This window comes from Carex rostrata, chromosome 32 (assembly GCF_964058835.1).
Source record: "Carex rostrata chromosome 32, lpCarRost1.2, whole genome shotgun sequence".
Classification (NCBI taxonomy): domain Eukaryota; kingdom Viridiplantae; phylum Streptophyta; class Magnoliopsida; order Poales; family Cyperaceae; genus Carex; species Carex rostrata.
In genome coordinates, this window is record NC_135949.1 from 2,500,096 (window position 1) to 2,515,771 (window position 15,676).

The 15,676-nt window shown below is 32.6% G+C and overlaps 2 protein-coding genes across 2 annotated transcripts; one reads left to right on the forward strand and one right to left on the reverse strand.

Annotated features, from left to right (window-relative positions):
• Positions 1 to 343: 343 nt before the first annotated feature.
• On the reverse strand, positions 344 to 5,510 carry LOC144547956 (spermidine synthase 1-like). Its single transcript, XM_078296644.1, has 9 exons — positions 5,318 to 5,510; positions 4,462 to 4,538; positions 3,772 to 3,894; positions 3,353 to 3,457; positions 2,976 to 3,048; positions 2,780 to 2,851; positions 2,175 to 2,370; positions 1,345 to 1,471; positions 344 to 636 (listed from the first exon to the last, which is right to left on the reverse strand). Exons 1-9 carry the CDS (start codon positions 5,454 to 5,456, stop codon positions 568 to 570), a joined length of 981 nt encoding a protein of 326 aa, XP_078152770.1. The 5' UTR covers positions 5,457 to 5,510; the 3' UTR covers positions 344 to 567.
• Positions 5,511 to 11,728: 6,218 nt separating this feature from the next.
• LOC144547885 (12S seed storage protein CRD-like) lies at positions 11,729 to 14,867 on the forward strand. The gene is made up of 4 exons (XM_078296565.1): positions 11,729 to 11,999; positions 13,481 to 14,028; positions 14,219 to 14,394; positions 14,491 to 14,867. The coding sequence occupies exons 1-4, from the start codon at positions 11,804 to 11,806 to the stop codon at positions 14,639 to 14,641; spliced, it is 1,071 nt and encodes a 356-aa protein (XP_078152691.1). The 5' UTR covers positions 11,729 to 11,803; the 3' UTR covers positions 14,642 to 14,867.
• The last annotated feature ends 809 nt before the right edge of the window (positions 14,868 to 15,676 follow it).

Sequence of the window (15,676 nt, forward strand, 5' to 3'; positions counted from 1 at the left end):
AATGTTTTAAATATCACTGTTTTCAGATTTTATTTATTTATTATTTAAGACATTGATTTTCAAAAATCCTTACAAAATAATAAAAAAATTCCAAAAAATGTAAAATTTGTTCTCCAAGTATGTATTAATATGAAGAACACGTTGAGCACTTCAGATTGACTATTTGAACTTTAAAACCGCAAAAACAAACTGGTAGCACCAAAGCTCGTGAAATACCACTTTGATCTTAGCCAATCTCTCTCTCTATATATAAACAAGTATGTGGTTATAAGCGACCGAATATGCAATCAAATATGCAGTAATAATATGCAGTATATGCGGTAATAATATGTGACTAACCATCGAACAAAAAGAAAGAATTACTAAACCACCTGGTAATCAGGACACTCAAAAAGATGTCAAGCACCTGAATTAGTTCAAGCATCCAACCAAAATTTTTAAACATCCAACAATCAACCTTAAAAATGGAGGCACAGCAAAGGCCATTGCTAGAAGCTGTTATTATCCAAGAAACTAGGATACAAAAGCCATTACTGTTCTCTAAACAGTCTCAAAATTGAAGCCACATTAATTTGCAGCCTTTGATTCGATGACTCTCTTTGCAAAAGAAGGCAAGCAAAATGCGGCAGAATGGATCTAGAAATAGGAAAAAAAAAAAGAATTGAGTCTGTACACTAGTGCTGCAGGTTAAAATTCAAAATAAGTGGTATGGTGCCCATTAATTACTTATTGAGGAGGGTTCCAATGCCTCATGCTTTTCATACCTCATCATACTTCATATTATATATCTTTGTTTTCAAAGTCTAAATTGTCGATCCAAACCGTTCAACATGATATCCATACTAAAATATGGTGGGGATGAAATTTTATAATTTTTGGAACTTTTTTACTATTTTTAAAGATTTGTAGAAAATCGCTGTTTTTTTAACGGTCCAAAAAAAGTGATTTTGTACCTATCTTAAAAAATAGTAAAAAAATTCCAAAAATTATAAAATTTCATCCTCAGGCATATTTTAATATAAATATCATGTTGAGCGGTTCAGATTAACAGTTTGAACTTTGAAAACAAAGATATACAATATGAGGTATTGGAACCCTCTTATTTTATAGCCCTTCACTTTGTTTACCTTAGTATTGTTTGTTTGGTCAATAGAAAGGTCAATTGAGGCCAACAAGGTCGATCTTATAATTAATTACACAACTCCAATTTGACCATAAGGAAACTTAACCCACAAACTAGGGCACTAATGAGGCTCCTATTGCACAATAGTTAAGTCCAATCAGGCTTAATTGGGGCCTGGTTACCCAACTTGGGCAAAACCAGAATCGGAGAGAAAGTGTTACCTCAGAGTTGTAAAATTTTAGAGGTCCATTAGATTTGGAAGACTCATCCTCCTCTATGTTAAACACAGGATGCCGAAAATCAACTGCAGGACCCTCGGTTGAGCACAGCATGAACCCAATTACGCCACTTGAAAAAAAAATTAACCTCAAATTAACTTGGCACGATTTCAGCAAACAAATGCCATGTACTCACAAACCTATATGATTTTACTATGTCTGGCACCAAACTCATCTTCTTTAGTTATTTATCTTATCCCCCATCAAATATAATTGCTTAACTGCTATGTTTTCAATCAAAAAAACCCAAAAACAAAATAGTTTTGGGAAATTGTACCATATTCTTAAGAATAGAATAATTCAAATGAAAGTTGAATTAGCCCTATTTATATTTATTTGTGTGAATATAAGCAATAACAGACTTATGGCCTATAAGTTCTGGGGGAATTCCAAATATGTTTTTTATATTGGCGAAAAATAAGGAAAAATTGGATGATGAGCTGAAACAATTCCTGTACTTGTTTAGTTCAGTAACTAAAATAAATATCTTTGCAGAAATTCAAAATTTTGTGGGAGGTTGGATAAAATTTCCTAGTCAAATAGAAGGGGCGTGCCTTTGGTTTCATTGCTTCAAAGCTTATCTTATGTTAGGTATTCTAACAGCATGTATTGCCATATTGGAGCCATGGCACCAACAAGCCTATTCAATAGGTGATAGGTGAATAAATCACAGTATTGCAGTTATTTAGAGAGTTCTTTACTAAATTAGTAAACTCAATGCAAGTCTATCATTAAGCAGTGAGAGAGCCTTAATTTCATAATGTGAATTGCACCTAGGGTAAGTGGGGACAGTGGTCCAAGCATAGTTGACAGAGCCTTTGAAAATTTGGCAGCAGTTAGAGACGATGTCTTCAATGATATGCATGTGTAACCATATGCTCTCGGCTTGGGTGCATACCACCCCACCCGGCCTGAGAGCCCTTGCAACTGACTCAAAAAATGGCTTCTCAAATAGCTCTTGGGCTGGACCTGTACATGAAACAAAAAATAACAAATAAACAAATTAACCAAGTATTAGGTTTTGTTTGTGTGTTATAGACTTCTTGATGAGTTGTGAAATGATAGATGAGCAACAACAGGCAACATAACCAAGTATCTATTTTCATAACTTCTACTCAGTAAGAGGTTGGTTTGACTTATTTATAAGGCTTCATTAGGGCAAAATTGGTACTATTTAATGAAGGAGCTCATACCTTGTGGTTTGGTGCATCTGAGATATATATTACAAGAAATTTGTTATCAGATGTAACTTCATACTATGCCAATTTTTAATTGGAAATGTTCAATCTATAATTTGCTAATACATAGGATTTAATTATATTTCATTTCTGCCTTAAAAATATAAGTTTTTGGAATCAAAAGCTTATGAAAAACTCACCAATTGGATCCGAGGAATCAACAATTATGGCGTCATAGGTACCCTCTGTTGCATTTTTTAAGAATGCAACTCCTGTTATCATGGACAAAAAGCATATATATTTAGCCCAAAACATAAGTTGTCCGACACAAACAAATAGAGTAAACAGCAAAAGTGAATGGAATTAGTCCTCTGTATCAGAAAGAAAGAAAAGAACCATCGCCAACATGTAGTGTCACACGGGAATCTTCGTATCCAATGGCCACATCAGGGAAGAACTGCTTTGATACCTTCACCCATATACAATAAAAAAGGTTTAAAACTTGAATAAAAATATGCATAAACTCATCAATTAGACAGACTGCAAATTAATTGTTGTATTCAATTGCAGCTTATGGGATTTATGGATCTGAAAACCTGTTCAATTAATTGAAGGTACAAAGTAATGATTTGGAAATTCACCAATTACCAAATAAACTTTTTCTACAATTTTGATGTTAAATTCTAGAAGATAAATGCCTTCTGTCAATTTTTTCACACATGCACACACACAAGGGTAGAGAAGAGCAGAGGAATAGAGAGAGAGAGACTTACATCAACGACCATCTTATCAATCTCACAGATGTCAATTTGTTCGACAGATGAGTGGCGTGATACTTCACGCAATACACCCCCATCACCCCCTCCTATTACCAAAACCTTGACAAATATTCCAAAAAAAAAAATGTCATTTCTAGGAAAACTTATAAGTAGAGCTTGTACTACAATTTTTTCCCAATTTCCCTATGGACAACCTATTTTTCCAGTTACGAAGTGCCAACTGCCAACCATTACAAAAAATATATGCAATTAGAAAATTCTAAGTGACGCTTCAATTAGCCTTTTAACTTCCAATGTAGCCATTTTTCCTCATCTTATCTTATCTTATCTTATCTATTGAGACATTTAAAACTATACCTATCTTTTTATAGAAGTGGAAACCCAACAACTAAACAATAGAGCTTGTACTGTACCTTTTTAGGGTTTGGGATGGAGCAGAGAGGAAGGTGGGTTATCATCTCTTGGTAGGCACACTCATCTCTCTCTGTCAATTGAATCACACCATCCAGTACCAGAACTTTGCCATAAGTCGTGGACTATGAACCAAAAATTAAACAAAAAATGCACATTACAAACTACAGTTGGAAAACAACAAAAAGATTGTGCCAAATTATAAACCAATATTTTTTTTCTTTTTCATTGTTTAAATGTACCATACGAAACTAGTCAAGTCAGAAGAACTAAATACCAGCCAAATCAGAGCTGAGGTTAGGATTTTATATAAGTTTAATCCAAACAATTTACAAAAGAAAATTAAGAAAAAAAAGAAAAACAAAATTATGAAGAAGGTCTAAGCTTAGGGGCTTTCTACCAGTAACACCTGATAAAATCAAAACCCTAGTAAGTAGTGTGAAATGTACCTGAAAAACCAACACATTTTGGTAATCTGATTTTACCATACCAACTAGTCAAGTCAGGAGCACTAAATACCAGCCAAATCAGAGCTTATGTTAAGGATTTTATTTAAGTTTAATCCAAACAATTTACAAAAGAAAATTAAGAAAATAAAGAAAAACAACATTATGAAGATGGTCTAAGCTTAGGGGCTTTCTACCAGTAACACCTGATAAAATAAAAACCCTAGTAAGTAGTGTGAAATGTACCTGAAAAACCAACACATTTTGGTAGTCTGATTTTCCTTCAAACAAAATATTTTCTACTTTCAAAGAGTGTGCCTCACCTACAAGATTTAGCACCAAAAACATTAATATACTTAATTCTAAGATCAAGATTCTATTCTTCTCTTTACCATGACATGGCAGGTAATAGATGGGCCTGTTCGGCAAATGCATGGAATAGTGGAAGAGTGGAAAAGGGAAGAGGCTTCTATTCCATACAATTCCAATCATGTTAGCACATTTGGAATAGTGGAAGAGTGGAATTGAGCTAATTCTCACATGTGAAAAAGATACTCTTCCTCAATTCCAACTCTACTATGGAATAGTGGGATGGAACAGAGAGGGACTAAAGTGTAAAAGAAAAGGGTTTGACAGCATATTTCCATCATAATTCCACTTTTTCACTTTTCCTCTATTCCATTCAATTCCACTCATGTTCAGCTACTATTCCATCATAATTCCTCACTCTTCCTCTATTCCACCACAATTCCTTTGTGCTGAACATTTACAAAATCCAAGATATTAACAAACATTTACAAAATCAATCTATAAAGAGCATCATCCGTCCAATATTTATCCATAGTATAATCCATTGCAAGAATTCCCCTTTCCCAGATTAAAACAAATCACAATCGATAAGAAGAAATAAGTGTCAAATAATCACTAAAAAAGAACAACGATTTCATCAACCGTCCAATATTTATCCATAGAATAGTTCATAAGTCATACCCTAACCTAGATGAAAAGAAATCACAATCCATAAGAAGAAATAAGCATCAAAATAATCACTAGACAAGAACAGCGATTTTATCAATGGCTAGTAGGTCAAAACAAAAGGTACCTGGCCACATGGGGCTAATCTCGGAGAACCACCCCGACATCAAGGCGGATATGCCATTATTAACAACGCCCTCCTCCGCCGCCGTTACCTCAACGTCCTCCGCTCTAAGTCTCTTCGCCGCCGTCTCCTCCCCCTCCATTCCTACTCTCTTTCTTTCTTTCTTTTGTTTGGGTAGTGAATGAAATGAAATGAAGCCCCTTGGCCTTGGGGCGCGGACCTCTATAAATAGTATCTTCGCAGGTACCTGACTCAACACAATTGAAACGAACGGTTCAGATTTACTCTCATCCGGTCGGGATTCGGGATGACAGAGGGGGTAGGATTTTTCAGCTTTGAGATTCGTTCCAAGTTAAATATAACAATTTTGGGCCGTCTGATTCAATTGTACTCAGTCCGGTAACCTGAGGGGATGTGAATTCAATTTGAGGCCCACTGCCTTCGTATCCTCTGCATTAACTCAAAAATGAATCGTTTGAGTTAATGTATCTGAACCATCAGAATAGACTTAAGATTCGTGCAGTTTAGAACTGCACTAATATTGAAAACCATCAACATCATAGGCAGGGGACGGATGGTCTCTATGTATAATCAGACGGCTGAGATGCATTAACTCAAAAGATGCTCTTTTGAGTTAATGCAGACGATGCGAGCTCCTGCCGAATGCATACAAAAATATAAAATATATTTTTTTGTTTTTTAGAAAATAATTTTTTAATTAAAAAATAGAAAAATATCGAACTTTTTTCACGACTGGAAAGATTCGTATCAAATGTGCGGTTTTTGAATTAATTAAGAATATATATATTTCATGCAATATCTTACCGTGTCAGTAGGGGTGGCAAAAAGCTTGTAGCTGGTGACTTGATGGTGATTTGTATCTGACTTGTTCGTTGATAGTTAGTTTGTTATTAAATCGAGCTGTTAACGAGCTAGTTCGTCATTAGCTCAGTTCAAAATTAACAAGTTCAAGCTGGAACTTAGCTTGATCGGCAACTAGCGAGCTAGCTCGGCTAGATATCAATTTGTGTGAATTTCTATGAATTTGTGTATTTTATACTGTCTAGTTCAATTTAGTTCGATCCAAAAAGTTTATATAATTCATTTTCTTCTTAAAACAAGATCCAATTAGTTCCAGCGAGCCAGTTTGTCAGCTCGGATGCCCTAGATCCAGCTCCCTCGGCTGTAGCTCGGTCCAGAATTAACAAGCTGAGATAAGGCCTAGCTCGGACCGAGCCAACCCGAAGCTAGAGAAATATCACGACCTTTAACAATAACCATAAAACACATTATAATATTAAATACTATCACATGACATGATATTCACATAAATCGAATGATTAATCTAGCATTTAATTAGTTATACAATTATGCATCCATTCATTGTGTTTTATCACAATCCGAGGCAAAATTAAGTACAAGTAATTTATGAGAGTCAATGAAGTTTTTATGTTTTATTTATTTATTTATATATGATTTTTTATATAATTTAGAATAAAATGTAGGACTGAAAATGTTGCGAATTTAGAGTGGATAATGTTAATACCAAATTCTTATTGGCCTTTCAATAAATAAATATGAATATAGATAATAAACGGATGTCAAAGTTTAAGCAGATTGATACTAGATATGGAGTAGATACTCTACGAATACCAATGTTCTAAATAGCGCGTTATAGCGCTACTATAGCGGCGTTATAGTGTTTTTGGACTCTAAACGCTAAGCTATGGCATCAAAATGCGCTATTTGAGCTACAAATGCTATAGCGGTAATAGCGATCCGCTATAGTGCATAGCGTGTAGCGCAAATAGCGCACGCTATGCAACATGAGTTTTTTTTTTTTAAATTTATATGGGCTTTAAATAAAGGCTTAGATTGGATTTTAACCGTGATTTTTTTTTTGCAATTGACGTACTAAGCTTTATATTAAACTATTAATTATTAGATGAGAGATCCATCAAAAAAATCAAATAAGGAAGCAACAGCACCAATATGCAACATGAGCTGTTTTTTTTTCTTTTCAATTTATATGAGCTTTAAATAAAGACTCAGATTTGATATATTAAGATATTTCTTGAAGTAACAAAATGATACTTACTATATATAATAGTTTGAATATTTTGAATAGATTAAGATAATTAATTATACCATGATATTTAAGTTATTTTGAAATTTAAATAGAAAAAAGATAGATCATGTCATGATGCTGAAATATATTTTGAATAGAAAAAAGATCAATAGTTTATGATATTAGTATTATTATGGATATTTTGAGTCCAATTTGGACTTTGTATTGGTTCAATATGAATATCATAATTTTTTAATCAATTTGATGTTATTTATTGTTCTATGAGACTTAGATAATGTTGATATTTAGTACAAATATATGATATAATTTTTACAAAAATAAAAAAATATTATGCAGCATAGCTTTCAATAGCTTTTTTTTTTAGACTTCCCGCTATGACGCAATAAACACTATTTAGAACCTTGACGAATATAGATACAAAATAAATAATTGTCGAATAGTTGAGTCACAGAGTAACTTTAAGATACAAATATTAATTAAGAAAATTAATAAAATTAAGAAAGACAAATCAGAAAAAAAAAAAGCAGGAGTTTTTTTATGTGCCGTTTAATTGCTTGATAAATGAACAATTAATTTTTCAATCACATCAAATTATGAAGCAACAATGAAACACTTACAATTACATCTTCTACAGTTTGATAAATATTCTACAGATAGTTAAATTTAATAAAATAATTTTAATATCAATATAATATAAATGTCATTATTTCTTTCCAAAAAAAATATAAATGTCATTATTTATATGTTGAATAAGTAGATCGTTTAATTAAAAAAGAAGACGAGAAATTTAGATATATATCCATCATAACTTCCTCTTCAATTAGATATTTACTCATTCAAACTTGAAAATTACTCTTCAATTAGATATTTACTCATTCAAACTTGAAAATTACTCTTCAATTAGATATTTACTCATTCAAACTTGAAAATTAGTTATTTTCTCATCCAAACTTTTACTCATTTAACGCACCTTGAATTGATATAGATTTATGCAGAAAATTCGTATTGATTCCACCAATTTTACTTTCCTTCTCGGCAGGCCCACGGTCGTCATTTTTTTTAATATTCAATATTAAAATAAAATTAATAGAAATGTCCAGGATTTTTTGAAGAATTATAAAAATACCCAAATCATTGAGAATCTCGAATTCTCGATGGTCCAATCCTTTTTTTTTCTTGACCACTAGAATTTTCAGCGGTCCATAAAATAATTGGACCGCTGAGATTCTTAACGGTTAGAACATAATATAATTCTTTTTCATCATAGCGATATCCTTCCTTCTCTCTTATGACTATCTCCTCAAGCAGAGAAGAGAGCAAACTCAATCCATAGTCAGTTGGAACTATAGAGGGCCTGCTTTCATATTCGTGCCACATGAAAAGAACGGTCCAGATTTATGACTTGCATCTTAGGTATCTGGGGTGATACGGATTCACCTGCAGTACCGCAGTAGATGCTCGCTCAAAAGCTGACTGGTGTCCGGGTCTCCTAAAGTAACCTAACTTTTGGGTTGTCTGATTCGAATCCGTTGCTCGAGATCGCATTGAGATTCGGATTCGTTGCTCGAAATGTGTGCTCTCCACTTCAGATGGATTATGGCAGATTCAAATCGGACGGTCCCAATCTAAAACCCAACCTTTGAGTTACTTCGCTGGATCTGAATTCTCCTGCATTTGCACAATAAACCTTTTTCTTGAAAAAAAAATATGTATATTTAATTTTGGGAATTTTTTTTTGTTATTGTTATTGTTATATGTTAGTAAACTCCTGTTGTTATATTCTATCCATAGTTAGCGATACATCTAAATATCTAATGCATATGAGAGGGCGGTAAATTTATTCATTTTGACAAATTATCATAAAGTGACTTTTGTGGCAATTTGAGACTTTAATTATCCGATTTTTTTATTAATAGAAAATAAATTAAAAAAATATTGGAATAGGAGATCATTTCTGAATGTTCTCAAGATATAGGTAGATCGGGACTAATTATTCCGTCCGATTTATCCAGCTGCTAATTCTACGATAACATTAATTAAACAGAATGGTAGGAAACATCCCGTCTGGCACAAACAAAAAAAAAAGAAAAAAAATGCGGGTCGGTAAGAAAAATCCCATCTGCAGCTTATAAAAAAAAAAAAAAATAAAAAAAAAAATAAAAAAGCCGAACAGTAGGAATTATCCCGTCCGCGGCTCAATGAGTCAAATAGAGGATCTTATATATTAATTGGTATTATGCATTCCTCGATCGAATTATATAGATGCGGATCTAAACAAAAATATTCTGTTACTGAGAATATGCCTCGCAATTAATGGATTCTTAACGGCTGAGAAAATAAAACACCGGTTTCCATTTTACATTTTTTCTTCGCCAATGTATAATCAAACCCGTTTGGAGATTTGTTTTTTATTTATTTATTTTTAATCCTAGACGGGAATAATTGTACCGTCTCCTTTTTTTTCCCTCTCCGCTAAGCTTTGTGGTTAAGGTGTATTAAGCCGGACGGGATAATTAGTCCCGTCCTTAATCCCGGTCTACTTATATCTCAAAAAAACTCATAAACGATTCCCTATTATGATGTTTTTTTAATTTATTTCCTATTAATAAAAAAATTGGCTTTAATTATAGTTGAGTTATATATAATTCCAACTTATTTTGCCAATGTGATGGCGGATAAAAAAAAAAATATATATATATATATATATATAAAATACGATATCCTAATTTGTTTTCGATGGATCATATAACAAATTTGAAGCAATTTACAAATAATTTTTGTTACCAGTCGATTGTCAACAAAGCTAAACCGTTATTTGATAAATGTAAAAAAAAAAGAGAAGAAATCTTGCCCTCCAATAATAAAAGTTGTTGCTTATTCCTCCAATAATAAAAGTTGTTGCATATTCCTTCAGCTATGTAATTTATATCGAACACATATATAATTTTTTTTTTTTTATAATAGTTGTTGTTTCGTTATTACATCAGATAAATTTATCATCAAACTTGTTACATTTTTTAAGATAGGTGGGGGTTTTATTCAAACAGTTTTGGACAAAGTTTCATCCAAAATCGGACTTACACCGTCTGATTTGCATCAAAATTCGTATAGACATTTAGATTTAAGAAATCATTTAAATTTATTAAGTTTTGAATATATTCACACGAATCTCAATGCAAATCGAATGTTTAAACTTGACTCCAAGCTTTGTCCAAAACCCTCTGGACAAAACCCAATCCCATATATCATCACAAATTCACAATTGCATTTTTCTATATAAATAAATCCGGAATTTTATCATAGGAAGGGGTACAACAATTAATGATACATTTATTTTTGTCTAATTGGTAGCATCCCCCAATTAAATCATTAATGTTTATCAATTTCCTTATCGGAAATCAAATATTCTATTTTTTTTCATTAAACCTAATATATAATCTATTATTTGATAATTGTATTAAATTTAATCTCCACCAACCGTAATAACCAAACAAATACTATTATTTGATAATTGTATTAAATTTAATTTATAATATATTCAAATCATAATTATGAAACAAATTGTTGTGTATTCCTTCAATAATAGAAGCATCGAACTTAGAAATGTTGCCCTTTTTTTAGTTCATGGGTTTTATTTTGGCTACTTCTATTTATTTAGTATGAATAGAATAAAATGTGATTAGCATGCACCATATAATATAATAAGATTCTGCATTTAATACCCCCAACTTATTTGGATAATTACCAACCGAGGTCTTATTTAAAAAGAAAAGTAAAAATTAGTAGAACCAAAAAAGGCAATGGCTTGAATTTTCTGTGTTAAATTTGTCTAACTAATGTGTAACAAGTCAAGATGTGTGTCTATATATATATATATATATATATATATATATTTTAATTTACATTACATTATTTTTTATTCTAATTTCTAATTTAATACAACATTTTTCTTATTTCTTGAATGCATGAGAATTTCACAATTAGCAAACTTATTTTTAAAATAAATCACTGTTAATAGATTCTCATCCACTAATTATGACTTGTTAATCCTGTATTGGAACTTTCAACTCTAATTTCTATTCTAATGTAGTAATTTTTAATTATTATAAAAATGGATATACTTTAATTTATATTTCTATTATTTTCAATTTCATTATAATTTATTAATGGAATGCTTAATACGGAGGCGCAGAGAATTTTGGACCCAAAAATAATTTGAAAGCTTAAAATAAAGTTCCAAAAATATTGTTCACGGCTACCCATTACACATACATCCATATATAGTTCGCCACTTAAAATCTATAAATTCCGAACTTCTTCCCTCCATATCCCATTAGCTTTCCTCTCTAAAACCTCTCTTTCCTTCTTCAGCTATTTTTATTAGAAAATCAAAGTTTACTATGGATATGGATCTTGCGCCAAAAGCCCCGAAAGAATCGTATGGCGGAGAAGGAGGTTCGTATTCCTCGTGGAGCCCGGACGACCTTCCGATGCTACACGTGGCGAGCATCGGTGCCGCTAAGCTCCTCTTGAAGACTCGCGGTTTCGCTGCGCCCAGTTACTCTGACTCCTCCAAGGTCGCCTATGTCCTTCAAGGTAATTTTTCTCTTTTTCTTTCTGATTCTAATTCATCACTACATGGGACTTTTAAAGATTTCTGTTAGTTTAGAATTTTTTTTATAAACCATAATTAGAATTTTTTTTTTTTTTGAAACCAACGTGATTATTTTTTTTCTTTACAAAAACCATAAGCACCAAAATGCAATTTCGGTCCTGAAATTATTTTTTTGGACCGAAATGACAATTCGGTCTCAGGTATTTTTACAATTTCTCAACGTATTTTTTTTTCTCAAAATCTATGAAAACGGCTGGAATTGAAATGACAATTGGGTCCCAAAAAGATAAAAAAAATGGAACCGAAATGACATCCCAGTTCTTATTGTTTTTGTAAAAAACAAAGCAATCAAGTTGGTTTGGTAAAATTTATTTTTTTATTTATGGTTTCTAAAAAAAATTCTTTAGTTTAAGCTTAAACCACAATTGGGGTATTATTATGCTTATTTACTATGAATTATCAATAAGTTATGCGAACACAATTGGAACATTATTTGTGTTGTTGATGAAATCTTTGTATATTACAGTTTTTTTTTTTTTTTTGAAAATACACAATCATTCCCCAGTTGTTAAGAAGTTAGTTACACAAGAAATTGAAACTTAGTTTTATCACAATGCATTGCCATTTTACAAAGTTTCAGCTATTGGTATAGGTATATTTTGGTGTAATTTCCTTTGTTAAGTAAAGGCCTAAAGTTTATCTTTGAGCATTTATTTTATTGACTTGTGATCTTTATTTACCTAGGCTATTTCTTGTAGAGTTTCATAACTGTATAACTGTTCCAAATTTTTTTTTCCTCAAACATGGGGACTCAACAATCAACTGGTTTACTCTTAAAAGAGAAGGAAACAAAATACTGAAAACAATATTGAGCTGTTTTGGACAATGATAAAAGTAATATGTTTCTACTTTCAAAGAAAAAATATAGTAAAAATTTAAGGGGACTTTTTCTGCTAACAAGAACAATACTGGTGAGCTATTTTTAATTCACATGTTTTTCTTTTGCTGACCGTAGACATTTTCTTCAAATGTTTGTAATACTATCAAGTCAAAATGGGATTATCTATCATAACTATAAGTTAGATTTTTCCCTTTAACTTTTGATTTGTGCTGCTGAATCAGCTGTTGCAGAATCAATTCCGTAATTATTGTGCCATTATCATTTCAAATAGACACAAAAATATTCCAAATATTTGGTATTAGTGCACTTATAAGTTATAACTCACTTTTCTGACTCCACAATTTATTCTCTTTTCAGGTTAAGATACGCATTGTAGTACTGTAATTTTTGTTTTAATAACTCTTACTAATAGTATTCATGACATGGCCTACTTTTAAAACTTTTTAGACCATATTTAGCACTTCATTAATTTCTTGGTGAAAGGACCTATTTTAGAGCTTTTTTTTTACTCCATAATTCATAAAAATTGTGTCTTATCTGAATAATAATAAAAATGAATAGGTAGTGGAGTTTGTGGCCTAACTATTCCAGAGGCAGAAAAAGAGAAAGTTATTGCTATCAAAGAGGGTGATGCCCTTGCAATTCCTTTTGGATTTGTTACATGGTGGTTCAACCCGAATGAATCTGACCTCACAATTCTCTTCCTCGGTGACACCTCAAAGGGTCACAGGCCTGGCCAATTCACCGACTTCCAGCTGACAGGCCCCACTGGTATCTTCACTGGATTCACACCTGAATTTGTTTCTCGTGCATGGGACCTTTCTGAAAATGATGTTTCCAAGTTGGTACATAACCAATCCAGCACTGGCATTGTCAAGCTAAAAGATGGTCAGGAAATGCCAGAGCCGTCAGATAAAGATAGAGATGGATTGGTGGTGAACTGCTACGAGGCACCTCTAGATGTAGACATAAAAGGAGGTGGTTGTGTGGTGGTGTTGAACAGCAAGAACCTACCAACTGTGGAATTGGTTGGTTTGGGAGCCGACTTAGTGAAACTGTGTGGTGGGGCCATGTGCTCTCCTGGATTTTCTTGCGACTCGGCATATCAGGCAAGAATTTTAGTCCCACTTAATTGCTCCGCTCCAGATTAATTTATTACTTTTTATAGAAGTTGTGCTGTTTTGACTAATTGAGAAGGAAATATCTTTTTGGTACAGTACAGCACTACTGGTACGTGACTATCAGGTTAAATTTTCTTTTAAAATCTTTTATCTGAAATCGGAATTGTGGTGGTTTCAGGTAACGTATGTGGTGAAAGGAAGCGGGAGGGTGCAGGTGGTGGGGATAGATGGGAAACGGGTGCTTGAGACAAAGGTGTCAGGAGGGCAGCTGTTTATCGTGCCGAGGTTCTTTGTTGTGTCGAAAATTGCTGATCCGGAGGGCATGGAGTGGTTCTCTATCATCACTACTCCAAAGTAATTCATATAAACTCCTCATTTTATGTCATTTTTTTGGTGTTTTATATACTTTAATATAAGTATATAACTATAATTATTATTTTGGAAATGCAGCCCTGTGTTTAGTCACCTGGCCGGGAGGACATCAGTTTGGAAAGCAATTTCTCCTCGAGCACTGGAGGCTTCATTTGGCACCACATCTGAATTAGAGCAGCTATTTCGCTCCAAACGCACATCTGACGCTATCTTCTTTCCTCCCAAGTGAATAAAAAATAATAAATGGAGGATATATCTGCATATAACATGTAATATGTACGATATATCTGATCATTATCTCTTAGTTTTATATGGATAGTGGGGGCTGTTAGTTATCTTCTGTTTTATTGTTGGGTCTATGTTTCTGTTCTCAAAAGAATCAGTGAGAGAGGCTTTGTTATAACTTTTGTTGCCAGGATGTTAACGGGATTTAAAATAATGCAGCATTTTATGATAATGAGTTTTTTATCTGTTTCTGTTTGTGTTAATTATTATTACAAAAATATTTCTGGGAGAAAGTACTAGAACAATAGCTGCAAGAGTTGTTTCTTGTTAAACCACATGACAGTATCGCTGTTTGTCGAAAGGTTGGCGATGCTTCTGTGGTGAAATTTTCGATATTGAATGCTTGAATGAACCACATGACAGTACCTATGCGGTTAAGTGACCACAAAATTAAATACTTTTTTGTGGGAATTTTGAATTTATCAGATACGTGAAGGAGATGCAATAATCTGTTTGTGTGATTTTGCATGTTTGTACTTGTTCTTCTCGTGAGATGATATCTCAGCTTCAATGGCTTAAAGAAATACAACAATATATAACTTATTTATTTTGTAAAGAAGACACTCAGCAATATTATTCATTTAGAGAGAAATTATGGGTTCCTGAAAAGTTCTGGTTCATACACAAATTCCTGTGATTAATTGATAGGGTAAGGGCCTAAGGCAAGCTCCTTCCTGCAACAAAGAACTGTCTAAATCAATTTGGATTAACAAAAGAGACTTAATTTAATCCATACCATGATACCAACCAAATATATGAAGGCTTTTCCGAAGCACCTATATATATGAAGGTTATTCGGACCATTCAAAATCGATCTAAAAAAATAACTTCTTAACTTTCAAGAGTATTAACCTTCAAAAAAAAACTTTCAAGAGTATCACCTGTCATTGTTTGATTTTTTTTTTTATTTTTTATTTTTATAAAGAGACTAAAGCCCATTTTCATTAAAGAAAAGGTTAACTTACAACCACATCAAGTC